The sequence below is a fragment of the Rhincodon typus genome, chromosome 2 (genome assembly GCF_021869965.1).
Source record: "Rhincodon typus isolate 14 chromosome 2, sRhiTyp1.1, whole genome shotgun sequence".
NCBI classification, from domain to species: domain Eukaryota; kingdom Metazoa; phylum Chordata; class Chondrichthyes; order Orectolobiformes; family Rhincodontidae; genus Rhincodon; species Rhincodon typus.
The window spans coordinates 3223703-3251037 of record NC_063333.1 but is presented as its reverse complement, the minus strand read 5'-3'; the positions used below and the strand labels follow the sequence as shown (position 1 = coordinate 3251037).

At 42.1% G+C, this 27335-nt stretch overlaps 1 protein-coding gene across 1 annotated transcript in view; it reads right to left on the bottom strand.

The window, feature by feature from the left end:
• Positions 1 to 20806, bottom strand: part of LOC109918594 (cleavage and polyadenylation specificity factor subunit 1-like) — a 46973-nt gene extending 26167 nt beyond the window's left edge. The window contains exons 1-7 of the mRNA XM_048617662.1: positions 20660 to 20806; positions 14796 to 14950; positions 9507 to 9534; positions 6048 to 6181; positions 4915 to 4995; positions 3954 to 4105; positions 418 to 564 (exon numbers count right to left, since the gene is read on the bottom strand). Coding sequence (XP_048473619.1) covers positions 418 to 564; positions 3954 to 4105; positions 4915 to 4995; positions 6048 to 6181; positions 9507 to 9534; positions 14796 to 14939 — 686 coding nt within the window. The 5' untranslated portion in view covers positions 14940 to 14950; positions 20660 to 20806. The remainder of the gene's footprint in view (positions 1 to 417; positions 565 to 3953; positions 4106 to 4914; positions 4996 to 6047; positions 6182 to 9506; positions 9535 to 14795; positions 14951 to 20659) is intronic.
• Between the last annotated feature and the right edge of the window lie 6529 nt (positions 20807 to 27335).

Below are 27335 nucleotides of genomic sequence, written 5' to 3'. Positions count from 1 at the left end.
TCCAGCTCTACACCTTGTTATCTCAGCCTCCAGCATCGGCAGTTCCTACTATTTCTTCCAATGACCCCATTTACACATCCCGCTGTGTTGGGAAAGCAGCCAACATAATCAAAGACCCCTCCAATCCTGGTTATATTCTCTTTCATCCTCTTCCATCTGGCAGAAGATACAAAAGTTTGAAAACACATACCAACAGATTCAAGAACTGCTTATTCCCTACTGCTATCAGACTTATGAACAGACCTGTCGTTTTAGAGAGTTGATCTTTCTCTGCAGCTGCAACACTATATTCTGCATTCTGTTCTATTATTCATGTACTTATGTAAGGTATGATTCGTCTGGTTAGCATGCAAAACAATACTTTTCACTGTATCTCGGTTCATGTTAACAAATAAACAAATCGAAGTGTATACATACCCAGGCCACGTCTGATTAGGCTCAAAGAGGATGAGTAACGTGGGTTCATAGTAACCATACAGAAACTGCATGTCAATCACATTCAACAATTTTTCATCCAGCTCTCGAACGTCAATGATATAACTCGGGAGGAAACTGGATTTCTGCCTGTGGGTGTAAGTGTTTATTGATAAGATGAAAACAGCAACAGCAGAATCTAACTTATTGCTACTGTTTAAAAAAACACATTTAGCCCTTAAATTGAAACATAGCAAGGCATATTTTGACCAGCAGTCATCAGGATTTGAAAAACAGTAGCAGACTTCATGCAACATTTTGCTCCATAAATATGCTGCTTTTGAGAGTTGTACTACAATAGCATCCTATTCCACTGGCATCATGGTTGGTGCTGGCATGGTGGGCCCGTAGGGCTCATTCCGGTGCTGTACCATTTTATGCTATGGTCTAGACTGATAACAGGGCTGTCTTAAGAGACAAGGTTGAGTAGCCTGTGCTCTTGGATTATAGAAGAATAAGAGGAAACCATATTGAAACATTTAAAGATTCTTAGAGGACTTGACAGGCTAGATGCAGAAAGTTCATTTCCCTTTGTGGGAGAGTCTAGCTCCAGATGGCATAATCTCAGAATAAGGGGTTGCATATTGAAGACAAAGATAAGGAGGAATTTCAATTCTCAGAGGGTTATGAATCTGTGAAATTCATTACCACAGAATTCATTACCATTGAGGCTGGATCAATTCTACTGAGTAGATTCAAGGCCAAGGCAGACAGATTTTTCATCAGTAAAAGAATTAGGGTTATGGGAAAAGGCAGGAAAATACTATTCAGGATGATCAGATTAGCCATTATCTTATTGAATGGCAGAGCAGACTCAAACTGAACAGATTACCTCCGCTCCTATGCCTTATAGTCTTATACAAAATTGGTTACTTAACAGCAAAAGCTAACTGCTGATTAGTATTTTTGCGATTAGAAGGCTGTTTCCAGTGGGCTTCCTCAGGACACAGAGGCACGAGTAGTCATTCAGCCTCTCAAGCCGACAGAATCATTTGATTAGATCTTGCCAATTATCTACCTCAATGCCACTTTCTTGTGCTGTCCCCATATCTTGACTTTATCACTCTACAGAAATCTGCCTCAAACTTGCTAGTAGGTTCAACCATTTTATGGTATACATTCATGACTTCGGCTAAAACGTAGGGGCATGCTCAAGAACTTTACAGACAATACAAACTTGCTGCATGATCGATAGCAAGGAGAGAAACTGTGCACTCCAGGAAGATATGAATGGATTCATCAAATGGGCAGAAGAGTGGTGAATGGAATTCAACCTGGAGAAGAGCAATGTGGTTCATTTAGGCAGGTCTAACCCGGCAAAAGAATATATAATTAACGGGAGAACACTAAAAAGGAATAGAGAAAGTGAGGAAAATTTGTCTACAGTTCCTTAAGGTAGTATGGACAGCTCATAAGGTGATTAATAAGGCTCATGGAATCTTTTCCTTTATACAGAAAAAAATGTTGCCAAATTCTTACCAGACCATAGGGCTGCACTCTTATTAGAGTGATGACTGGTGGTAGAGGTTTAACCTGAGGTTCACCTGGCCTCAGGCAAGGGGAGAGGTTGAGGAGGAGTGTCTTCCATGATAACCTCAGCTGGTTTGAGAATTGAATCCACGCTGTTGGCATCATTCTGCATCACACAACAGCCAACTGAGCTAACCAATCCCCTGCATACAGAACATACAGCAGGGAGGCAATGCTGAACCATAGAGTCATTCATTGGGCCACACTGGAGTAGTGTGTGCAGTTCTAGTCAGCTCATTATGGAGAGGATACAATTGCACTAAAGAGAGATCAGAGATTTGCGAGCATACTGCCAGGGTTGGAACCTTTCAGATTATGAGCAAAGGTGAAATAGGTTGAGTCTGCTCTCCTTGTAGGAGTGGACGCTAAGGGAATATTTGATCGAGATGTCAAAAATTATGAGGCACTTGGATAAAATGGATTGGAAGGGCCTACTTACCTTAGCAGAGAAGCCAGTGACAAGGGGCATAGAGTTAAAGTCATTGGTAGAAAGGTTAGACAGAAGATGAGAAAAACCTTTTCACCTAGATACTTGGTGGGGTCTGGAGTTCTCTGCCTGAAAAGGATATTAAAGGCAGAAACCTTCAATGCATGAAATGTACCTAGATAGGCACCTCAGGTGCCATAACCTGCAGGGCTACAGGTTAATTAGAAGAAAGTGGTATTAGGCCAAGTGATTTGCTTTTCAGCTTGCACAGATGAGCTATGTGGCCTCTTTGCCATAAAATTTCTATGATTCCACAATTCAAATTTATGAACACTTATTCCCCTTTTCAATCTTTCCTTCTTTGAAATTTTTAAAAGCCAAGCTTGATATTTCTGAATCACTACCCCATCCTCTGTGAACCTCTGTCTAATCATGGAGAACTGCAGTTCACTTAAAGCAGTGCATTTAGTATCCTAAGATAGAGGTTTGGGTTCCAAAACTTCACCTCTCAATAAATTTGGTTTTTCACTTCTGCCTTCCTTAAACTGTTGACTATTTGCTGCAGTGCGTGTTTACTGCTACTGGTCAGCACCTAGGCAAACTGGCCATTGTTCATGAACCAAACTTCTGCAGGAAATACTAGGTGGTATTGTGGTTAAGTTATTGGACTAATAATCAGGAAGCATGCACTTGAGACATGAGCTCAAGTTTCACTGCAGCAGTCCAATACCAGAATATTTTTTAAAAACCCTTCTGGTTCAATCATGTCCTTACCAATAGACACTTGGTCATACACGTGAGTACTACTGGAAGAAGAAACATTGTGTCAAAGCTTTTCACCTTGCATGCATCAGGATATTTGAAGCATCTCAAGGTGAAGCAGAACAACATCTTTCTACTGTATAAGAGAGTGTTGATTGGTTGGCAAATGGACTGATTGTTAAAAGGCTTTGCCAGGAAAAGTGTACTAGTTAGATGATAACTGACAGTTAATGTTCAAGCTTTCAGTTTGTCCTTACTGGTCAACTTTTACATGACTCCAAGCCTATAACAATACACTTAACTATTAACCCATTCTCTGAAATGTTAATATTGATCTCTCTCTGTGCATCTTCTCTGTGGCTGTGACACTATATTCTGCACTCTGTTCCACTACCCTGACGCACTTCGAGTGGTACACCCTACCTGTATAGCACGCAAAACAATACTTTTCACAGTGTCTCTGTAAAATGTGACAATAAATCAAACTCAAACTCATTTGTAAAGACAGTGACTGACCACAATAAGTACCATAAGTAGTGCAGGCTTTAGAAGTGATTATTTATCCTTAAGAATTAATAAATATAAAAACTGCCACTTGGATCTGAATTTCATAGATAAGTATTGGCAAAACCTCCACAGATAAGATGTCAATGACTTCATGACAAATACAACAAAGACAGAGAAGGAACAAACAAAAATTGACAAAAAGAACTTTAAATATGCAATAATAAATGTATTTTCTCTTTCAATCATAACTTACCCTTCCCCCATAACGCCATCTTGTTCATCACTTAAGGTGTCCCTTCGGAAAGGCAGAACCACCAGCTGTGTTCCATAGATCAGCATCACTGCACAGCGTCCATCTGGGTCCACACGCACCAAAGGAATGTGAACATTTTGCACAAAACCATCCTGTCAAGAAAGAGAACAGGCAGAAAGTAAGGAAGTTATTTTAGAAATTCAATAGGAAATTCAGCAGAATCTTCTTTACCCTGAAAGTTAAAATATGGAATTGGAGCCTTCTGCAATGGTTGGGTCAAATAGCATCAATAAAAAGATATACTGAAAGAGTTACATTTAGTTGGCTGGGAGGTGGTTTCTGCAAAGTATAAATAAAATCACAGGCCAGCTGGGCCAAAATGGTTCATTTCTACAATAAATATCTATTAACCTTAATTTTAAAAGCTCCAATTGACTTCCAGACTCAACAGTTGTTGAGAGTAGAAAGAGTTCCAAATTTCCACCAACCTCTGAAGAAAAATGCTTTCTGACATCATCCTGAACTGCTAGCTCGGTGATATTATGACCCCTTGTTTTGATCTTCCACAAGAAGAAATATCTTTATCTAACCTCACAAATTGCCCCAGCTAGATTTTGCACACTAATTGTTCGCTTATTGGCACTCAAGTATTGAAATCAAAACTGAACTATTCCCCTCTCCTTTTCCAGAATGTCAAGAGCTGTGGAATTCCTTTCCATCCTCAATCTTTCCTCTTCCTGCCTGCCTAACTACTGGCCCTTAAATTCAAATATCTCCCAACACCCTTACTGGTAATAATAAGCTTAGCCACTTTACTTTCTAAATCAAAAAGACGAAAAGAAAAACTAAAATCTGTAACAAAAAAGAACACAATGGGATCAAAGGACTAAAGATCTCATTCTACTGCGTCACAATCATGTACATCACAAGCACTCGGATACTCGTATAACTGAGATCCTACCTTCAGTTCAGGTTCCTCAAAGTAATGCAGTGAGAGTGTTTTCAGGTCATGGGTTCCAGGGTCATACTCAACCACAGACAGCTTAAAACAAAGGAGAGACAGTGGTAAAAAATAAACTCAGATCATCCTGCACCAGGGCATCTTTAAATATTGTAGAAGACAAAATCATCTACATGCCATACGAAGCTGTGGTCTGAAGGATATATGCACCGTTAAGAATGTGTGTTTCTGGGAGCTGTAGTAGCCACTTTGCAGGTCTGGATCCAAAGAACTTAATTTCCGATTGACTCCATTCATACATATCTTGAATCCTTGGGTGCCTGACAAAGTCTAAATCCAAACTTAAATTGTTGCAAACAGTTCAAGCTGTTTCATGATTAACTGGTTTGCTGTTTAGAAAATATATGCTCACGAGAGAACGGCATCAACAACAGCTCTTTGCTAACCTCAAGTCAAGATTTTCAATAAGAACCAAGCAATGGATAAGAAAAACTTAGGACTGAGGATGGTGCACGTATGGAATGAGTTGCCAGAGGAAGTGTCGCAGGCTGGTACAATTACAAGATTTAAAAAGCATCTGGATGGGTATATGAATCGGAAGGGTTTACAAGATATGGGCCAAATGCTAGCAAATGGGACTAGATTAATCTAGAATATCTGGTCAGCATGGACAAGTTGAACTGAAGGGTCTGTTTCCATGCTGTACAGCTCTATGACTATTAAATACTGAAGTATCAGAACTTGGGATATCAAAGGAACAGGAGGAATTCATTCATTCTCTGGAGTATGTTCCACCATTCCATTCAATCATGACTGATTTTTTACATTATGTCAATTCACCACCTTTCATAAAGGCTACAAAATACGCTTACTCAACAAAAACCCACCAATCTCTGCCTTGGACATTTCAACTGATTGCCAGCACCCTTTGCGTGAGAAAAATAGCACTTCTTAAGGGACTGGAATGGTTTTAATTATAAGATCATACTTTTTTCTTTTGGAATTCTGCAGAGAGAATAATTTCTATCTACCCTTGGGAATTATTTTAACATTTTAAATACCAGTTCACCCATCAACCTTCTAAACATGAGAGAACACACATACAAAACATACATACATACATGTCAGCTTACCTTGGCATCCTTGAAGCTGAGGAGGAGCGCATCCCGCTTGGAACCTGCAAGCTGGACGCTAGCTATGGACATGACATTTCCAAAGAGTGAAAAAGATGCCATCTGCTCCAGCTTCTCTTTCCGGCCTTTAACCTCTACACAGGAGACAGACATTCATCAATGTGAGCATAATTCTGACTTATGACAATTTTTCGTACCAACCTAAGATGAAGTATGTATCTCTCACTGTATGGTTTAACTATTTGCAGGCAAAGTTCTCGGAGCTGTCTTCATCAAATTTCTGACAAAACGCATGAACAGTTTTAACATTGCACAAAAACAAAGTTGCTGGAAAAGACCAGCAGGTCTGGCTTCTGAGGAAGGGTCACCGGGCCTGAAACGTTAACTCAGTTTTCTCCTTCACAGATGCTGCCAGACCTGCTGAGCTTTTCCAGCAACTTTGTTTTTGTTCCTGATTTACAGCATCCGCAGTTCTTTTGGTTTTTATTTTTAACGTTGCCCTAGTTTGAATTTCCAACCATAACTCACTGGCAATGTAAAACGTTTAAGAATATCAACTTTTTCAAGTTGAAGAGTAAACAGAGGTAGGAAAGATAGCAGCCCTTAACAGCAAAGGCTTTTCCCCTTACCATAACTGACTTGTGCCATCCCACCACCCCACCCACCAAGGCCATATCAGTCAACACTGATGAGCATTCTTTGGAGAGTCCAGCATCACCCATCTTCAAGCTGGCATGAGGTGACATTCTTCGAGTTTAAATGATTGCCACCAAAGACTTTCTGGAAATTCAAATAGATTATGTCACTAGTTCTCCTTCGTCTAACTTGCTCATCATCTCAAAGAATTCTAACAGATTTGTCAGGCATGACCTCTCCTTGATGAAGCCATGCTGACTCAGCCCTATTTTACCATGCACTTTCAAGTACTCCATAATCTCATCCTTAATAATGAATTCTAAAAATCTTACCAACAACCAAGATCAGGCTAATCAGCCTCTAGTTTTCTATCGTCTGGCTCCCTTCCTTCTTTGAACTAGGCAGTGCAGGGATGCAGTTGCATTGAAAATCACGGAAAAATGTTAAGGGGTTAGTTGGGGAAGCCTTAGAGATTATTAAAGTCTCCAAGATAAGTAATAGACAGAGTATAGAAAAGATCAGGAATCTAACTTCAAGCACTGCAGATATGGGGACATTATGAGAAGGGAACAGTCAATGCAGAATTGTACTTAAATGCACCCGGTATATGAAACAAGGTCAATAAGCTTATAGCACAGATACGAATTGGCAAGTACAACGTTGTGGGCATCACAGAAACATGGTTCCAAGGGAATCAGGGTTGGGAAGTAAGTATCCAAGGATGTGGGATCTATCAAGGGGACAGGCAGAAGACAGGCAGTGGTGGCCTCCCTTGTTAGTAGGAAATGAAATTAAATCGATAGCAGGAAGTGATATTGACTCAGATGGTATAGAATCTGTATGGGTAGAGTTGAGGAAAGGCAAAGGGAAAAAAACCCTGCAGGAAGTTATCTATGGGCCTTCTTGCAGTAGTCAGTATGTGTGGCAAAAGATAAATCAGAAGATCAAAAAGGCTTGTAAGAAACGCATTATTAGAATAATCATGAGGGACTCCAATATGCAGGTGGACTGGGAAAGTCAGGTTGGTAGTGGATCTCAAGAAAAGGAATTCATAGAACGTATATGAGATTTTTTTTTTTTTTTTTTTAAAAAGAGCAGCTTGCAGTACAGCCAACTAGAGAACAGGCAATTCTGGACATGGTGATGTGTAATGAGGCAGAATTCATTAGGGAGCTGAAGATGAAGGAATCCCTAGGGGGCAGTGACCACAACATGATAGAATTCACCTGCAGTTTGAGAGGAAGAAGCTGGAATCAGATATAATGGTATTACAGTACAGTGAAGGTAACTGCAACGAGGAGAGAGGAGCTGGCCAGAATTGATTGGAAAGGGAGCCTAGCAGGGAAGATGGTGGGTCAGGAATGGAAGGAATTTCTGGGGGTAATGCAGGAGGCAGCAGAAATTCATCCCAAGGATGAAGAAACATACTAAGGGCAAGATGATGACAAGAGTGTCAGGGTCAGCATATAAGCAAAAGAAAAAGCACGCAATGTGGTGAAGATTACTTCGAAGCCAGAGGATTGGGGAGTCTTATAAAAACCAGAGGATAACTAACAAATTGGGAGGGAATGAAATGAGGGTAAGCTACTTCAAAATATAAAAGAAGACTGCAACAGTTTTTTTTGTGCTTATAAAAGTCAAGAGAGACAAGAGTGGACATTGGACTACGAGAAAATGAGGTTGTAAAAGGTACTAATGGAGAACAAAGAAATGGCAGAGGAACTAGGCAATGGCCCAGTGGTATTATCACTAGACTGTTAATCCAGAGACCTGGATAATGTCTGGGGATCCGGGTTCGAATCCCACCACGACAGATGGAGGAATTTGAATTCAATAAATATCTGGAATTAAGAATCTAATCATGATCATGAATCCATTGATGATGTCCTTTAGGGAAGGAAACTGCCATCCTTACCTGGTTTGGCCTACATGTGACCCCAGACCCACAGCAATGTGGTTGACTCTGAACTGCCCTCTGGGCAATTAGAGATGGGCAATAAATGCTGCCCAGCCAGCGACACCCTCATCCCGTGAATGAATAAAGGAATTGAATAGGTACTGTGTATCAATGTTCACAATACCAGCAGCAGCACAGGAGTTTTAAAAAGGAGGTTAAAGTTTTAACTAGTAGATCCATAAGCTGGTATCTCACGGCTGGTTACTTGTGATTCTGTTGTAATATACATTAGCTCTTGTTAATTAAATGAACCTTGTCAAAATTTTCTGCAACTTAATTCCAACAGACAGGGAAATCAGGTACTTTGTTTTGATTAGATCACTATCTTCTGTGGATACCAGAGCAGTAGTGGGGCTTGAGAATCGGCAATTTCTGAATTGGCACATAACAGAATATATTGTTGCGATTGGTTAAAATTTGAAATTTTTGCTTTGTCCGGATTATTGCAAGACAAAAATGTTTTGGCAAGGCATCTCTTTATAGAACAAGATTCAAGCTCTGTAACTAGCAAGCAACTACTTATTCTCTTAATGCTTGATGAGGGAGAAATATTAGCCAAGACACCAGAAAGAAATCTTTTGCTTTTGTTTCTAAATTGACCATGGGAACTTCTATGGGCACAGAAACTCAATTAAATGTTCCAACAAACAGTGCAGTGCTCTGTCAATACTAGATCTAGATTGGTCTATATTTGCTGATTAAATCTTTGGAGTGTGATCTGAATCCACAATCTTCTGCCTCAGAAGGAGTGCTACCCATTCAGCTAACACAAGTCTGATAATTGTTTTCTGGAACAACCCATCATTTTCAGAAGTGCTGAATAACTAGCAGCTGTTAAATATCTGTATGAAAGAATGCAGCAGTACCTGAAGACTTATCTCCTTTCACAGAGCTCTGCAAGTATAAAAGAAAGAAACAGCATTAATCCCCAAATCAGAAGCAATATACTCCAATTAAAGGATAACTAAAACAAAAATACTGGAAATAATCAATGGGTGCGAAAATATCTATGGAGAGAGAAAAACAGTTAGTGTTTCAAATCAATTACTTCTTACTTAGATGGGGCCGTTTAAGATTGACGTTCATTGGGAGAAAACAGCCACAGCTCCAAGTCATAATTTCTATTTCCCTGAAACCATTCCAGCTCTAAGTATTGAAAACTCGATCTAGACATTCCAACACAGCTACACTGGCATCTACCAAACAATGTAGAAAATTTCCCAGATATATCCTTTATACAAAAAAAAAGACAAATTCAGAGTGGCCAAATCATTCAGTAAAGTGATGGAATGTGTCATTAGCAATGCTATCAAACAGCACTTGATTACACAGCGATGGCTCACTAATATCCTTTAGGGAAGAATAGCTGCCTTTCTTACCTAGCCTTACCCAACGTGTAACTTGAGACCCACAACAATGTGGCTGCCTTGACTGAACTAGTCTCCAGCAGGACAGATCCAACAGAGGTGGCAGCAGTGGTAGACAGTCAGAAGAGCACTGCCCTGGGAGTCCTCAACATGGATTCTGGACACCATGAAGTCCCACAGCATCAGGTCAAATATATGCAAAGAATCCTTCTGCTGATTACCACAAACCTTCCTCCCTTAGCTAATGAAACAAATCTTCCTCTGAGTTTTGTTCAGCATAGAGAAGCACGGAGGGAAGTAGGGATACAGAATGCACTCTGGGCGAGGAATTTCAATGTCCACCAAGAGTGATTTGGCAGCAGCACTACTAATCAAGCTCTAGAGGACATGGCTAATGGATTGGGTCTGCAGCAGGTGGTGAGGGAAACAACAAGGAAAAACATATCTGAACTCATCCTCACCAATCCGCCTGCTGCAGATACATCTATCCACCAAGGAGCGACCACCATTCAGTCTATGTGGAGACAAAGTCCCACCTTCATATTAATAGTAACATACATCAAGTTGCGTGGCACTATCATCGTGCTAAATGGGACAGACTTTGAACAGATCTAGCAACTCAAAACTGGACATCCACCAGTGACTGTGGGCCATGAACAGCAGCGGAATCAAACTCCAACAAAATATGCAATCTCAAGGACCGGTGTACCCCCACTCTACTAATCATCAAGCCAGGAGATTTACCCTGATTCAATGAAGACTTAAGGAGGGCATGCCAGGACAAATATTGTTTAAATGGAGAAAAGCTACTGAAAGCTGCAACACAATGGGACTTCAACGTACTTCTACATGAAACACAGAAAGCTAGCACACAAGTGCAGGAGGTAATCAGGAAGAACAACGGAATGTTGGTTCTTCTTTCAAGAGGATTGGAGTATAAGAGTAGGGAAGTCTTAGTGCAATCATACAAGTTGCTGGTGATACCACAACTGGAGTAATGTGAGCAGTTTTGGTCCCCTTACTTAAGGGAAGATATTTTGTTGACGTCAGTTCAGAGAAGGCTCATGAGGATGATCCCTGGTGTGGAGAGACTGTCTTATTAGCAATGGTCAAGACTCCACTCACTGGTGTTTAGAAGGATAAGTGATCTCATCATAACATACAGTATTCTTAAGGGGCTTATGTCTTGTAACAAAAAGCAGGACATCCAATGCAGCCAAATAAACCTTATCAGTCTAGTCATGATCATCAGTAAAGTGACGGATTGTGTGATCAAGCAACACCTGCTCAGTAAAGCCCAGTTTAGTTTCTGACAGGGCCACAAACCTCAATAGCGCCTTGGTTCAAACGTGAGAGCTGAATTCCAGAGGTGAGGTCAGAGTGACAACCCTTGACTGCAGACCCACAGCAATGTGACTGACTCCTAACTACCCTCTCGTCAATTAGGGTTAGGCAATAAATGATACCTAGATCCCATGAATATATTAAAAAATAATCAAGATCATATGCAACCAAGAGGGGCATCAAGGAGCCCTAGCAAAATTGAATTCAACAGGAATCAGGGAAAAACTCCGTTGGTTGGAGTCATACCTGGCCATGTAGGAAGATGGTTGTGGTTGATGGAAGTCAGTCATCTCAGTTCCAGGATATCTCTGCAGTAGTTCCTCAGGCAGTGGCCTAGACTCAACCAACCTGGTCAGGGAATCAGGTTTTGGGCGGCACGGTGGCTCAGTGGTTAGCACTGCTGCCTCACAGCACCAGGGACCCGGGTTCGATTCCACCCTTGGGTGACTGTCTGTGTGGAGTTTGCACATTCTCCACGTGTCTGTGTGGGTTTCCTCTGGGTGCTCCGGTTTCCTCCCACAGTCCAAAGATATTCAGGTTAGGGTGGATTGGCTGTGCTAAATTGTCCCATAGTGTCCAGGGATGTGCAGGTTAGGTGGGTTAGATATGGGGAAATGCAGGGTTAGGGGAATGAGTTGGAGTGGGATGCTCTTCGGAGGGGCGGTGTGGACTTGTTGGGCCCAAAGGATGCTAAATTGCCCATAGTGTTCAGGGATGTGTAGATTAGGTGGTTTATAGGGGGATGGGTCTGGGTGGGATGCTCTGAGGTTTGGTGTGGGCTTGTCAGGCCGAAGGGCCTGTTTCCACTCTGTAGAGATTTCTATGATTCTATGATCTTCTGCAGCTTCATCAATTACCACCCCCCCCATCACAAGATCAGAAGTGGGGATGTTCGCCGATAATTGCACGATGTTCAGCACCATCTGCAACTCCTCAGATACTGAAGCTGTCCAATTTCAAATGCAACAAGATCTGGACAATATCCAGGCTTGGGCTGACAAGTGGGAACTTGCATTCACACCACACAAAGGCCAGAAATGACCATTTCCACTAAGAGATTATCTAACTACCGCTCCTTGACATTCTATTGTTACCATTATCTCCCACAATCAACATCCTTTAGGTTACCAATGACAATGAAAATTAATTGGACGCATCAGACAGAGTGGATACAAAAGCATGTCAGAGGCTAAGAATACTGCAAGTACCTCACTTCCTGACTTCCCACAGCCTGTTCACCATCTATAAGGCACAAGTCAGGAGTGTGATGGAATACTCCCCACTTGCCTGGATGGATGCAGCTCCAGCTACACTCAAGAAGCTTGACATCAGCTAGGACAAAACAGCCCACTTGATGGGCATCACATCCATAAGCATCTACTCCCTCCAACACCGACGCTCAGGAGCAGCAGTATGCACTATCTACAACATGCACTGCAGAAATTCACCAAGCATCTTTAGCACCTTCCAAACTATAACAGATACATGGGAATACCAACTCCTGCAAGTTCCCCTTCAAGCCATTCACCATGCTCAGTTGGAAAGATGCTGCCACTCCTTTACTGTTGCTGTCAAAATCCTGGAATTCCCTCCTTAAGGGTACTGTGGGTCAACTTATAGCATGTGGACTGCAGCAATTCAAGAAGACAGCTCATTTTCACAAGAGCAATTAGGGATGGACAATAAATGCTGGCCAATATAAAGTATTTGTTCAATTCCTCTGCCATTTAATCATTCCCCATTTTAACTTCGCCAGCCTCTTAGGGGCCCTATGTTCATTTTGACATCTTTCTTACATATATTTTTCAAGAAGCACTTGCTATCTGTTTCTTTTGTATTACTTGTTAGGTCTCCTTCAAAGTTTATTTACTTCCCTCTTAATTTTTTTGGTTGTCTTTCATCGGCTTTTTAAACTTCCATCATCTGGCTTATGAGTCTCCTTTGCCACATTGTATTCTTTTCCTCCCAATTTGACACTATCCTAAACTTCTTTGGTTGATTATGGTTGACTTAGCCCTTTCCTAGAACCTTTCTTCCTCACTGGGATATAGAATCAGAGGGTTATATAGCACAGAAACAGACTCTTCGTTCCAACTCGTCCAGGCATCCAGATATCCTAAATTGATCTAGTGCCATTTTCCAGCATTTGGCCCATGTCCCTCTAAGCCCTTTCCATTCATGCACCCATCCAGATGCCTTTTAAATTTTGTACTTATACCAGCTTCCACCATCTTTTCTGGCAACTCATTCCATACACACACCACCTCCGTGCGATATCGGTGCCCCTTATGCCTCTTTTAAATCTTTCCCCTCTCACTTTAAACCTATGCCCTCTAGTTTTGGACTCCCCCTCCCTGGGAAGATAAGACCTTGGCTATTCACCCTACCCATGACCCTCATGATTTTAAAAACCTCTATAAGGTCACCCCTCAGCCTCTGATGCTCCAGGGAAAATAGTCACAGCCTATCCAGCCTCTACCTATAGCTCAAAACCTCCAACCCTGGCAACATCCTTGTAAATCTTTTCTGCACCCTTCCAACTTTAACATCTTTCCTGTAGCAGGTAGACCAGAACTGAATGCAGTATTCAAAAAGTAGCCTAACAAGTGTCCTGTACAACCGCAACATGACATCCCCACTCCTATATTCAATACACTGACCAATATAGGCAAGCATACCAAATGCCTTCTTTGTTACCCCATCTACCTGTGACTCCACCTTCAAGGAACTAAGAACCTGCATCCCAAGGTCTCTTTGTTTGACAACATTCCCAAAGACCTTACCATTAAGCGTACAAGTCCTGCCCTGATTTGCCTTACCAAAATAGAATACTTCACATTTATCTAAATTGAACTCCATCTGCCAGTTCCCGATCCATTGGCCCATCTGATCAAGGTCCCCTTTTACTCTGAGATAACCTTCTTCACTGTCCCTAAACTTAACCACATTAACTTACAAATAGAGATTGAGGGAGACAGAGCATGTATTCTCTAGACTTTAGAAGAATAAGAGGTGATTGCATTAAAACTTGCAAAATTCTTAAGGACTAGAAAGGGTGATTTCAGAGAGGATGTTTCCCCTGGTTGGGGTCTAGACCAGTTGGGGCAGTCTCAGACTAAGGGGTAAATCATTCAAGACTGAGATGAGGAGGAACATTTTCATCAGTGGGTGGTGAATTTTTGGAGTTGTTACAGCCTGCAAGGGTAGGGAAATATCATTCTCAATGCTCTAAACAGAGATCAACAGATTTCTAAATGGAAGCGATATCAAGGGATGACAGGACAGCATGGGAAAATGGCAATGAGGGAGAAGGCCATCCATAGCGAGATGGCCAGGAAAGAATGGTTCAATGCCCTACTCCTGCCCCTCATGTTTCTAGGTTTATTTCAGGCAAAGTTACAAATTTCCAAATAATCAATATTTTGAATTTTCATTGAAACTCACCTCTGCATCATGGATCAACCTGTAAACCTGCAGCTGCGATGTTCCAGCCACCACAAGATTTCGCTCAGTGTTTGAAAAGAAGCTGCAGTAGATAGCAAATTCAATCCCTGTCGGGGGGTGCGCTTGGCGATACACTGCATACATTCTGTCAACTCCTGCAAGGAAAGCCACATTTTCTTGATTTTAGAAAATGTAAGCAATGAGTGAGAAAAAGCAGTACTGACAGAATGGCATAAAATGCGAGCAAACATTCCACAGTCTCTTAAACAATCCTATGAATTACATCCACTATGAGCACTGGAAGCCAGTGACTAGGTTAAAATCACAACAAAAAGATTTTCAAGGGACTCGGGGGGATGATAGTATTGTCACTGTACTAGTAATTCAGGTAATGGTTCTGGAGATCCAGATTCAAATTCACAATAGCAAATTGTAGAACTTGGAATTGAAAGAATAACAACGGCCATTGTTGTTTATCAGAAAAACCCATCTGGTTCACTAATGTCCTTTAGGGAAGGAAAGCAGCATTCCTTGCCCACACATCTGTACTTAATTCCAGACTTGCAGCAATGTGCTTGACTCCTAACTGCCCATGAAATGGCCTAACAAGCCACCCAATTGTATCAACCTCTGGCAAGTCTCAAAGGACACCAACTGGCATTGACCACAGCATCAGAAATAGCAAACACAGCCCTGTTAACCCAGCAAAGTCCTCCTCGCAAACAAAAACCAAAAGCACTACGGATTCTGTAAATCAGAAACAAAAACAGAAGTTGCTGGAAAAGCTCAGCAGGTCTGTCAGCATCTGTGAAGAGAAATCAGAGTTAACCCAAAACATTAACTCTGATTTCTCTTCACAGATGCCGATAGACCTGCTGAGCTCCTCCTTACAAATGTATCTCTCCTGGGGTTAGTGGCAAAATTGGGAGGGCTATCGCACTGACTAGTCAAGCAAGAGCCTGAATTAGTCTTACTCACAGAGTCACACCTTACACACAATGTACCAGACAACACTATCGCATGGGTCTGTCCTGAAAGTGGGACAGAGGTGCTGGCACAATGGTATAGAGTGGTACAGTCAGGAGCAGGTTCCCTGGGAGACCTCAACGTTGACTCCAAACCCCGAGGTTTCCGGACATCTGGTCAAACATGGGCAAGGAAACGAGGTCCAAATGCAGCAAGACCTGGACAATATCTAGATATGGGATGACAAATGCCAAGTAAAATTCAGTCACACAAGCCCCAAGCAATAACTATAAAATGAAACCCAACCTTCAACACTAATTACCAACACTAATCCCACTATAAACATTCTGTGGACTAATACTGAACAGAAACTGAAGTGGACTATAAACATATGGCTACAAGAACAAGTCAGAAGCTTGGAATCCTGGAACAAGTAATTCACATCCTGATTCCCCAAATCCTGTCCACCACCTACAAGCTAGGACTATGATGGAATACTCCTCACTTACAAGTGAAGCTCCAATAATACTCAAAAAGCTTGATCTCATCAGGACAAAGCAGTCCATTAACTGACAACATATAAAAGATCCACTGCAGAATAGGTTCTGTAGACTGCACCTTCTAAACCTACTACCATCTAGAAGGACAAGAGCAGCAGATACATGAAAACATTACCACCTGCAAGTCACTCATCATCCTGATTGGAAATATACTGCTGTTCCTTCAGTATGTCTGGGTCAAAATACTGGAACTCTCTCCCCAATGGCATTGCGGCTGGACCTACATCTAATGGACTGCAGCAATTCAAGAATGCAGCTCACCACCACCTTCTACACAGCAACTAGGGATGGGCAGAAAAACACTGGTAGAGCCAGCAATGCCTACATACCATGAATGAATTTTAAAAATTGAATTGATGCCCAAATGAAACAGTATTTCTACTGCAACATTCCTATCTGAACAATGCCTGAAAACACTCTGTAGCCATAGTATTATTTGAAACCAACACTGTCATAATCTATGGATTAGCAATCAAAGAGTAGTTACTACACGAGACCATTTGACCCTTTGTCTCTGCAAAAGATTACAGAAGTAGAACTCCCACCATTCTCTTCTCACAGCTTAGCAAACTTCTGCCTTCAGTTAATTATCCAGTTCACTTTTGAAACCCATGATGATTTTTGCCTCCATTGGACTCTCGGACATTGTATATTGGAGGCTACCTGTTAACTGCATTTAAGGATGTTTCCTCATGTACTATTGCTTCTTCAGCTATTCACCTTAAAAGAGTTTCATCTGGCTCTCAATCCTCCCACCATTAGGAATAGTTTCTCTCTAACCTGTTAAGACCTCTCGTGATTTAGAGACAAAAATGGAAATTGCTAGAAATGGCAACAATTGAGAAGAGAAATCAGAGTTAATCTAATGACCCTTCCTCAGAACCTTTCCAAAGATGCTGCCAGACCTATTGAGATTTTCCAGCAATTTCCATGTTTGCCTCTGCTTTACAGCATTTGCAGCTCTTTTGATTCTCATGATTTAGAGGTCTTCTCTTCTTTAAAAACAACCACTACTTTTCCAATCAATCAACATGATTGAAACCATTGTTGTAAATTTCTCTACACTTTCTTTAATGCATTCACATTTGCAAAGTGTGATGCCTAACCAGATACAATACTCCAAGCTGGCATTTAACATCACTTCCTCGATCAATAGACCTAATCTCTACTCAATGGCCAGGATCGCATACGCCTTTTGTAGCACTTTCTCAGTTTGCCCTCCAACCTACAATAATTCTTGTACATAAACCCCAAATTCATGCACCCACTTAGCGTTGTATCTTTCACTGTATATTGCTTTTCTCTACCAAATCTGTCTAATCCACTAGCCAACGACTTAAATGACCAGATTGTCAATCACTCCACAGACACTATCTCCTGCTTGTTACAATCACTAGGATCCCAGAGACTACAAAGACTGCAAGCTTAATAGGTTATAAAATCACAGAACAACAAAAGATGAACTTTAGGTCCATTAAATCTGCACAGTTCATTCAGCCAAATCAATTTGCCTGCAGCTAAGGAACAAAAAGAGTACGATTACATTGCTAGGTGTAGTCTATAGTCTACCAACTGGCAGACTGCAGACTTCCATCAGGTAAGAACAGAGCTCAGCAGGATAGACTGGAACAAGAAGCTCTTGGGGGAAAAACCTGTAATTGTGCAGTGGACTATCTCAGAGAGGAGATGATTTGAGGAAAGTCATGGTACATTCCCTCAAATGGGAAAGGTAGGATAAATATATTCAGAACTCCTAGGATGACAAAGAAGATAGAAATTAAGAAAGAAGAAAAAGTATGGTTATGAGAGATACCAGATAGATAACACAATTCTGTATCAAGAAGAATACAGAGGTTCAGAAAGACGATGATAAAGCAAATAAAATAAACTAAGAGAAATTACGAGAAAAGACTGACAGCAAACATAGATAGATGTTCCAAAGTCTTCTTTTGGTATATAAAGAGGATGAGTGGTTTAAAAAAAGGAACAGGGCCGATTAGAGACCAAAAAGAGAACTTCCACCAGGAAGCAGGCAGTATGGCTGAAGTGTTAATGGAATACTTAGCATCTGTCTTTACTAAAAAGGTAGATGCGAACAAGACCTCAGCGATAGAGGAAAAAGTTCTGTCATTCAGGAAGAAGTCAAAACATTGTAATTTGTTTCCTAACGGGATTGTGGGTCTGCACATGGACTACAGCAGTTCAAGGTGGCAGCTCACCACCACTTTCTCAAGGGCAACTAGAGATGGACAATGAATGCTGGCCCAGCCAGCAATGCCCACTTGTAACGAATGCTGGCCCAGCCAGCAATGCCCACATGTAACGTGTGATTAAGTGTTGGATAAACTACTGGTACTTAAAAACGGAGAAGGTACCAGATGAGATTCATCCAAGGATACTGCAGGAGATGAGTGTGGAAACTGCAGGGGTATTGATCATAATCTTTCCGTCGTCCCTAGACTCAGGAGAGATGCCAGAAGACTGGAGAATTGCAAACATGTGGCCACGTTCAAAAAACGTTGTAAGGATAATCCCGGCAATTACAGACCAAGCAGTTTCAGCAGTGGGGAAGCTTTTAGAAACAATTATTCAAGATAGAATTACTAGTCATCTTGAAAAAGGTGGATTGATTAGGAAAGTCTGCACAGATTTATAATAGGAAAATGTTGTTTGATTAACTTTGGTGTCATAAGAAAAAGACTCGAAGGTAGCACTGATGTATATGGACTTCCAGAAGATGTTTGATACAGTGCCACACAACAGACTTGACAGGAAAGTTATAGGTCATAGAATAAAAGAGACAGTGGCAACAAGCTTACAAAATCATCTGTGCGATCAGAGTAATGGTCAATGGATTTTTGTTGGGCTAGGGGTCCGTTTTAGTGGAGTCCTCCAGGGATCAGCATTGGTAGCTTGCTTTTCCTGATGCATATCAATCATCTTGATTTTGGTACGAAGGGAACAATTTCAAAGTTTACAGATGACACAAAATTTGAAAAAATATATAAATAGTGAGGAGGATGATGTAGAACTCAAAGTTGGTGAATGTACAGATAGGTGACAGATGAACTTAAATGCAGACATGTGAGGAAGAACATAGAAAAACATCAAAGGGCACACAGCAGCAGAAGGACCTGGGTACATCTGTGTACAAATCATTAAAGTTGGAAGGACACGTGTGGCGAGCCGTTAATGAAGCAGTGTTCTTAGTTTTATTAATAGGGACATAGAGTACAAGAACAAAGGTGATGTTAAATTTGTATAAGACACTTGTTAGACCTCAGCCGGTGTATTGTGTACAATTCTGGGCACCACATTATAGGAAGCACGTGAACACATTGGATAGTGCGTAGAAGCAATTTACAAAAATGATTTCAGGGCTGAAGGAATTCAGTCATGTGCAAAAGACTAAAGTTATTGGGATAGTCTGTTTGGAAAAAAGGCTAAGAGGAGATCAGAGAGATTTTCAAAATCATTAGCAGGCTGGATAGAGTGGGTAGGGAAAAACTGTTCCTGCTTGTAAAAAAGAACAATAAGAGGGCATGGATTTAGTGACTTGCAAGACAGCAAATAGGATGAGGAAATACTTTTTCACACAATGAGTGGTTAGGGTGTGTAATACACTGTGGAAGTAGGAGGCAGGCTTAATTGAAGCATTCAATAGGGCTTTTGATTATTATTTGGGCAGAATGATGTGCAACGGTATGGGTAAAAAGGAGATGGGCTCTTGGTAATAATGCTCATTTGAAGCAGCAAATGATGGGTCGAATGGCCTCCTCTACATCATGACACTTGTGATTTCCAGCAATTCAAATTACCACAGATTAACAGACTAAACTGGAGATCACCCTAAATTGACAAATTAACCTCATTAATAAATTCTCAGATTTAATTTGGGATTAGGGCACTTGTGGTAATGGTAGTGTCTCACCTCTGGCCCAGGAAACCCAGGTTCAAGTCTCATATGCTCCAGGGGCGTGTAACAACATCTGAACAGAAAAATCTGATAGTTTGAGATTTAAGGGTTTATAAAACACCCTTAATTGACAAATTAAGTCATGGTTTTGAGGTGCTAATAGATTGCTCTGTAGTGGTAGGTTAAATTGAACTTCTGAGGGCTCCCTATGTTTATGAAAGTTGCAGGATTAACAGGACACTCACAGATCCGAAGGTGACTCCGGGTTAGACAGCTGAATCCTGGGTTTATCGAATTAACAGGTTCCCTCCCCGAACCCTCGCCCCAAGCCGAAGGCTCCAGCCACCGGCATCTCCCGAGGCTCCGGTGGTTGCTATGGTCGGCTGAGCCTCCCCAACCGGACCAAAATTTTACTCGCTTACCGCAGAGACCCACTCAGCTCTTTTAAAACAAAATATGAACAAAGGGCTTCAATAAAGCGGCGTCTCTGAGGTCGAATACAGCAAGAACATGGATAACAACCTCCACACCACAAACAGCCGCCGCCATTCAACTTCCAGGCAGCGAGAAGGTCGTGCTGATAAGATCTCGCGATGCTGACCTCCACGTAAGGTGACCGTCAGCCAATCAGACCACAAACTCCAAATGTCGCGATCTTTGTTTTTTTTTAACGGCGAGAATTCCGGAGCTGGACATGTGCAGTGGGAGGGTCACGTGCGTTGGTTGTTTGGCGCCTTTTTATGAAACCTGCGGCTCATCCATGGCCACGTAATGCCTTTGGCTTTAATATTGGTGTAGTTGCTGAAGGCATATGTCGAAAATTGGAAAGATATTTCCAAATTTGAAATGCCACCTGATTCTGATTGACCAGTCAGACTTTGGCCAACTAAGTTCAGGGTAGGAGGAGACAATTTAGCCCCTCAAGCCTATTCCTCCATTAATTCAATCACAGCTGATCTCCTCTTAGCCTCAACTCCACTTTGCCTGCTCTTCTTCAACTTATTACGAACTAAATATCTGTCTAACTCCTCCATAATTTTACTCAATGTCCTAGCATTGACCAAACTCTGAGGTAATGAATTCCACTGATTCAAGACTGTTTGAAAGAAGTAATTTCCCCTCACCCCTGTTATGATCATTCTGGTCATAACCACTTTGCGCTGAAATTCAGCATTTGGCTCAATTTATGTGTGGAATTTTCAGTTATTCAAGATTTGCGCACATTGTTGGTCACCATAGCTCTGTTCAGCACACATATTGAGTTTTAAAATGTAATTCCCTTGCAAAGATCTGTTTGGGTAAAAGATTTTTTGAATTCATTCTAAGTCTGGCCTAATGTTGGACATTCAAATAATGCTGCAATGATTTTAAAGTGTAAAATATAATGTAGCTACTTGCAGATTTTCGTTGCTACAGAAAGAAATACAATCAGAAAACAGGAAAAAAATTGGCCACTAAATGTTGAACAGGCTTCCTGCAAAGACAATTAGTGTTGTGTCCATGCATTCTATCTAAAGTGAGCTGCTTACTGTTGGAACAAGTTTACGGAGGTAATAAATTTTCAGGAGATAGCAGACTTTGAGGCATGTGGTAATTTATTCATGCATTCTACCATACAATGCAGGGAGAGGCTAAAGACTACTCCAAGTCTGGCCTTGATGTGAGGGTCCAATCACCCCCTTAGCCTTCAACTCAGATTGGAAGAAAAGTCAATGATGCTGTAATTTTAAATACCAGTACATTGTCTTTTATAGTTTTTCTCATAACATTAACATGATGGCTCATACTCCCTGCCCTTGTATACTATTTGTTAATTAGTGCTGGGTTGTTCAACTATGATTGGGTTTCCAGTACATCACTCTATTAGTAGTCTTGTTGCTGTGATCTGAATAGGCCCCTTTTGGTATGTGGGAAACTGAACTCTCCATGGTCACTTGTGACCTTTTATCTTTCAACTATGACATCTGTGTCTGCTATTTTGTACAAGATTGTAACAGAGTCTTCTTTGAGATTTCCCACCATTCCAACTCTCTTAGCCACTGTCTTTGATAAGAGATAGCGAGGTCCCTCTCTATTACTCAAAATTAGTTCTTAAACCTTCCTTTTAATGTTATAGTGATTTGTATATAACTATTATATATCTTTCTATAACACTTCAAAATGTATAACAATGATTATCTTGAAGAATCTTCATTAAAACCTACTTGTAGTATTATAACTGATTGATTAGAAAAAAATTACAAGAAATAACTGATTGGCATCAAATGTTCTTATCTTCGTAAAGAATGTTGCACATCCAATCTTACTGAGAGGAAACAGACAGCTATTGTTTTAAACATTGAGAACACAAGCCTTTCCCACCCTCTCTAATTCCTGTTAAATACGCAGCAAAGCTTGTTGGGCTTTCGTCAGCCATTTTTGCTGTACTGCCATGGGATAGCCCTAATTCTTACATATCTAGCTAGGATTTGAGTGACTGGGATAAACAGAAAGCTGATCCAACAGATCAGATCTAAGCTCCGCAGTCCTGCCACATCTACTCGTGAATAGTGGTGTACAATGAAACAACTCACTGGTGGAGGAGGCTTCACAAATATCCCCATCCTCAATGATGGAAGAGCCCAGCACATCAGTGCAAAAGATAAGGCTGAAGCTTCACAGCTACCTTCAGCCAAAAGTGCCGAGTGGACGATCCATCTTGGCCTTCTTCAGTGGTACCCAGCATTACACATATTGGTCTTCAGCCAATTCAGTTCACTGCACGTGATACCAAGAAAAGGTTGGAGACACTGGATACTGCAAAGGCTACGGGCTCTGACAACATTCCGGCAATAGTACTGAAGGTTTGTGCTCCAGAACTTGCTGATCCCCGAGTCAACTTGTTCCAGTACAGTTACAACACTGGTATCTACCTGACAATGTGGAACATTACTCAAGTATGTCCTGTACATAAACAGCAGGACAAATCCAACCGGGCCAATTACCACCCCATCAGTCTCCTCTCGATCATCAGTAAAGTGATGGAAGGTGTCATCAACAGTGCTATCAAGCAGCACCTGCTCAGCAATAACGTGCTCAATGTCGCCTAGTTTGGGTTCTGCCAGGGCTATTCAGCTCCTGACCTCATTACAGCCTTGATTCAAACACGGACAAAAGAGCTAAATTCCAGCAGTGAGATGAAAGTGATAGCCCTTGACATCAAGGCTGCATTCAACCAGATGTGGCATCAAGAGCCTTGGCAAAACTGAAATCAATGGGTATCGGGGCAAAATCTCCGGTGGTTGCAGTCATACCTGTCAAGTAGGAGGATGGTTGTGGTTGTTGGAGGTCAATCATCTCAGCTCCAGGACAAATCTGCAGGAGTTCCTCAGAGTAGTGTCCTCGGCCCAACCATCTTCAGCTGCTTCATCAATGACCTTCCCTACATCATAAGGTCAGAAGTGGGGATGTTTGCCGATGATTGCACAATGTTCAGTACCTTTGTGACTTCTCAGATGCTGAGGCAGTCCATGTTCAAATGCAACAAGATCTGTGCAATATCCAGGCTTGGGTTGACAAGTGGCAAGTAACATTCGTGCCACACAAATGCCAGGCTATGACCATCACCAATAAGAGACAATCTCAGCACCGCCCCTTCGCATTCAATGGTGTTACCATCATTGAATCCCTCACTACCAACATCCTAGGTGTTATCATTGACCAGAAACTCAACTGGACTCGCCACGTAAACATAGTGGCTACAAGAGCAGGTCAGAAGCTCGGAATTCTGCGGTCCACTTAATTGACACTACATCCACAAGCATCCATTCCCTCCACCACCAACGCTCAATAGCAGCAGTGTTATCTACAAGATGCACTGCAGAAATTCACCAAAGATCCTCAGACAACACCTTCCAAACCCCCAACCACTTCCATCTAGAAGGACAAGGGCAGCAGACTCCAAATTGGCAGGCTTCAACCAGTGTACTGTACACAAGTAAATAAAGGATGACTTGGTGACAGAATACTGGCTTCTGTGCAGTTATTTCAGTGGTGATGGGAGAAAACAGTACATGCCTGAAGAACATTCACTTGCAACAGTCATCTTGGAGGTGGGGTAAGCATTTCTGGCATCATGCCTTCATTTAGGAAACTTGACTCATACGATTCTGCTGTCAAAGACTGGGCCCAGTATGTATCCAGGCACATGACATTAGGGCAGATGAAAACCAATGAATAATCCTTCTGACTGCTTGCAGACCTGCAGCATTTTCCATTAATGGGGGTTAACTTTTACAGAGGCAGCAGACATTGAAACCTTCCAAGAGTGACAGAGTTGATTGAGAAATATTACGATCTCTAAAGCCCCTCTAATTCTGAGATGCTATCAGTTTTATTTGGCTATTTAGAGAACAAGGGGAATCTGTATCAGGATTTTTGACAAGGTTGAGACAACTGGCCGAGGCAATGTGATTCTGGGTTACCCCTGAATGAGATGCTGAGAGATCATTTGGCACGTGGGATTAATAACGTAACCATGCAGAAGTGCTGTTTAGCTGAACCCCATCTGGATTTCAAACAGGCCCTACAACTGGCTTTGTCATTAGGAAATGCGGCAAGTGGAGCATGGGAGAAACATGGCACCTCAATGGAAATAAATTCCCTCACCTGCTCAACTGAGCATAGCTAATTGCAGAGCCTCACACAGGGCATATCCTGATCACAGGGAGCCTAGGTCAGCCCACAGCAGAGCCCCTCAACAAAGCTGAGCCTTGGCCAAGTAGCAAAAATGTTCTTCAGGATCTGGGCCTGCAAACCATTGTCGTTGCTGCCGATATGCGGAATTCAGACTGCAACGGAGTCCTACAAGGCCTGACTTGAGTAAGAAAACTTGAAAGCCGGTACCCAGCAGACTGTACACCCTGGAAAGTCCCCCTACATGTGGGTTGAAACAATGGAACTGCTCAGCGACGTCCAAATCGGAATCGATTAAAATTAATGTTTGGTTAATTGGACACTCAGTTCCCATGGACATCAATACCAGTGCAGCTGTATCTATGATTGCAGAATTTGTATTTCACCGGATTCACTCGGGACTCCAAGCCTTAAGTTTGTGCAAGACCTCAGCCAGACTGAGAACATACACTACAGAACCATTGCAGATTAAAGGTACGACTTTGGTTCCGGTCTCATATGAGAAGCAGTCGGTGCAGTTACCACTGATGGTAGTAAAAGGCCTGGGCCCAGCCTACTGGGGCAGAATTGCTTGAAAAAGATTCACCTAGAATGGATCAACATTTTTTTGATTAGAAAATGGCTGCCTCAGTGAAGTCCAAGTGAAATACCCAGGGGTATTTCAGGAAGAGCTTGGGACTATCAGAGTTGCAAAAGCCACTTTGCATGTTGACCAGAAAGCAATTCTGAGATGTTGAGGTGCATTCCCCTTTAGGCAAGTGAAAAAGTAGCTATCATCATTTAAGGTATTGGCCCACTACAATCCAAGGCGAGAGGTAGTGCTGACATGCGATGCTTCCCTGTATGGTATCGGGATGGTGTTGCCTCACTAGTGGCTCATGGAGAGGAATGACCAAAAGTGTATGCTTTCCAGACTTTAGTGCCAGATACAAATATGCCCAGATAAAGAAGGAAGGTCTGGTGGTCATCTTTGGTGTGAGGAAATTCCACCAGAATCTTTATGGCTGGGAGTTTGTCATGGTAACAGATCACAAACTCTTGGTAGGGCTACTGAAGGAAGACAGGGCAGTGCCGCCCATAGCTTCTGGTAGAACTGAGCCCTTATTCTCAGCCCATACAAGTTCAAGTTAGAACATGGTCCAGGAAGCCAGATGGCTAATTTGGATGCCTTGAGCTGCTTCCCACTGGCAGATACTCCACCAGTGGTGCCTCCCTGGAAGAGTCCATTTTGGTTTTAAACTTCCTGGACACCCTTCAAGTCACTGCTGACGATATCCAACTATGGACACAAAAAGATCCTGTTCTAGCTGGTAATGGGGTAAACAAAAGGGCCATTGCAGCAAGGATTGAAGCCTTTCTGGATCCGGCAAGACCAGATCACCATAGAGGATGGCATATTACTATGAAGAGCAAGGCTGATTGTCCCAAGTAATGGTCACTGCCAGATACTGACTGAACTCCACGATGGTCATCCAGGGGTTTCCAAGATGAAGATGCCAGCAAGATGGTATGTCTGGATGCCAACGTAGCTGTGTTGGTGGGGCAGTGCCCAGAGTGCCAACAAGGACAAGAATTGTCCGTAATAGCACCCCCACATTCATGGGAATGGCTGGGTAACCCCTGCACTTAGTTGCATGTCGATTATGGGCTCAATGCCCCAGATCATTGTGGACACCCATTCAAAGTGTTTAGACATGCATAAAGTTCATTCAGCAAACTCAGGAATGAAGATTGAGAAGCTGCGAGCATTGTTAGCAATACATGGACTCCTGGAAGTATTGGTCACGGACAATGGGACATTGTTTGTCAACAGGGAATTTGAATATTTCCTAAGTCGAATGGCATTCTGCACATAAGGGACAGCTCAGTGCCATCCATCGTCCAATGGTATAGTGGGAAGAGTGGTCCAAAAGTTGAAGGCAGGCTTAAAGAAGCAGCCTACAGTGTCACTTGATGCCAAACTGTCCCGGTTCCTGTTTGATGAAAGGACCACCCTGCACACAAGAACAGGGATAGCTCCAGCAGAGTTAGTAATGGGGAGAAGACTCTGCACCAGGTTAAGCCTGATATTCCCGGCCTGCGGGGGAGGGTGAAACAGCAGCAGGAATGACAATGTTGGCCACATGTTTCTCCTAAGTGAGAGAGACAATTTAATTCAGGGGATGAAGTTTGGTGCTGAAACCATGGAAATGGCCTTGTGTGGGTATGAGGTGTGGTTGATGCGAGATCAGGTCCCATGACTTACAAAGTTCGGGTAGGTTATACAGTCCTGAGCAAACACATGGATCACCTGAAAGCTGTTACTTCACAAACACGGCAGAAGCAAAACATAGATAACAAGGTGTAGAGCTGGATGAACACAGCAGGCCAAGCAGCATCAGAGGAGCAGGAATGCTGACGTTTCGGGCCTAGACCCTTCTTCAG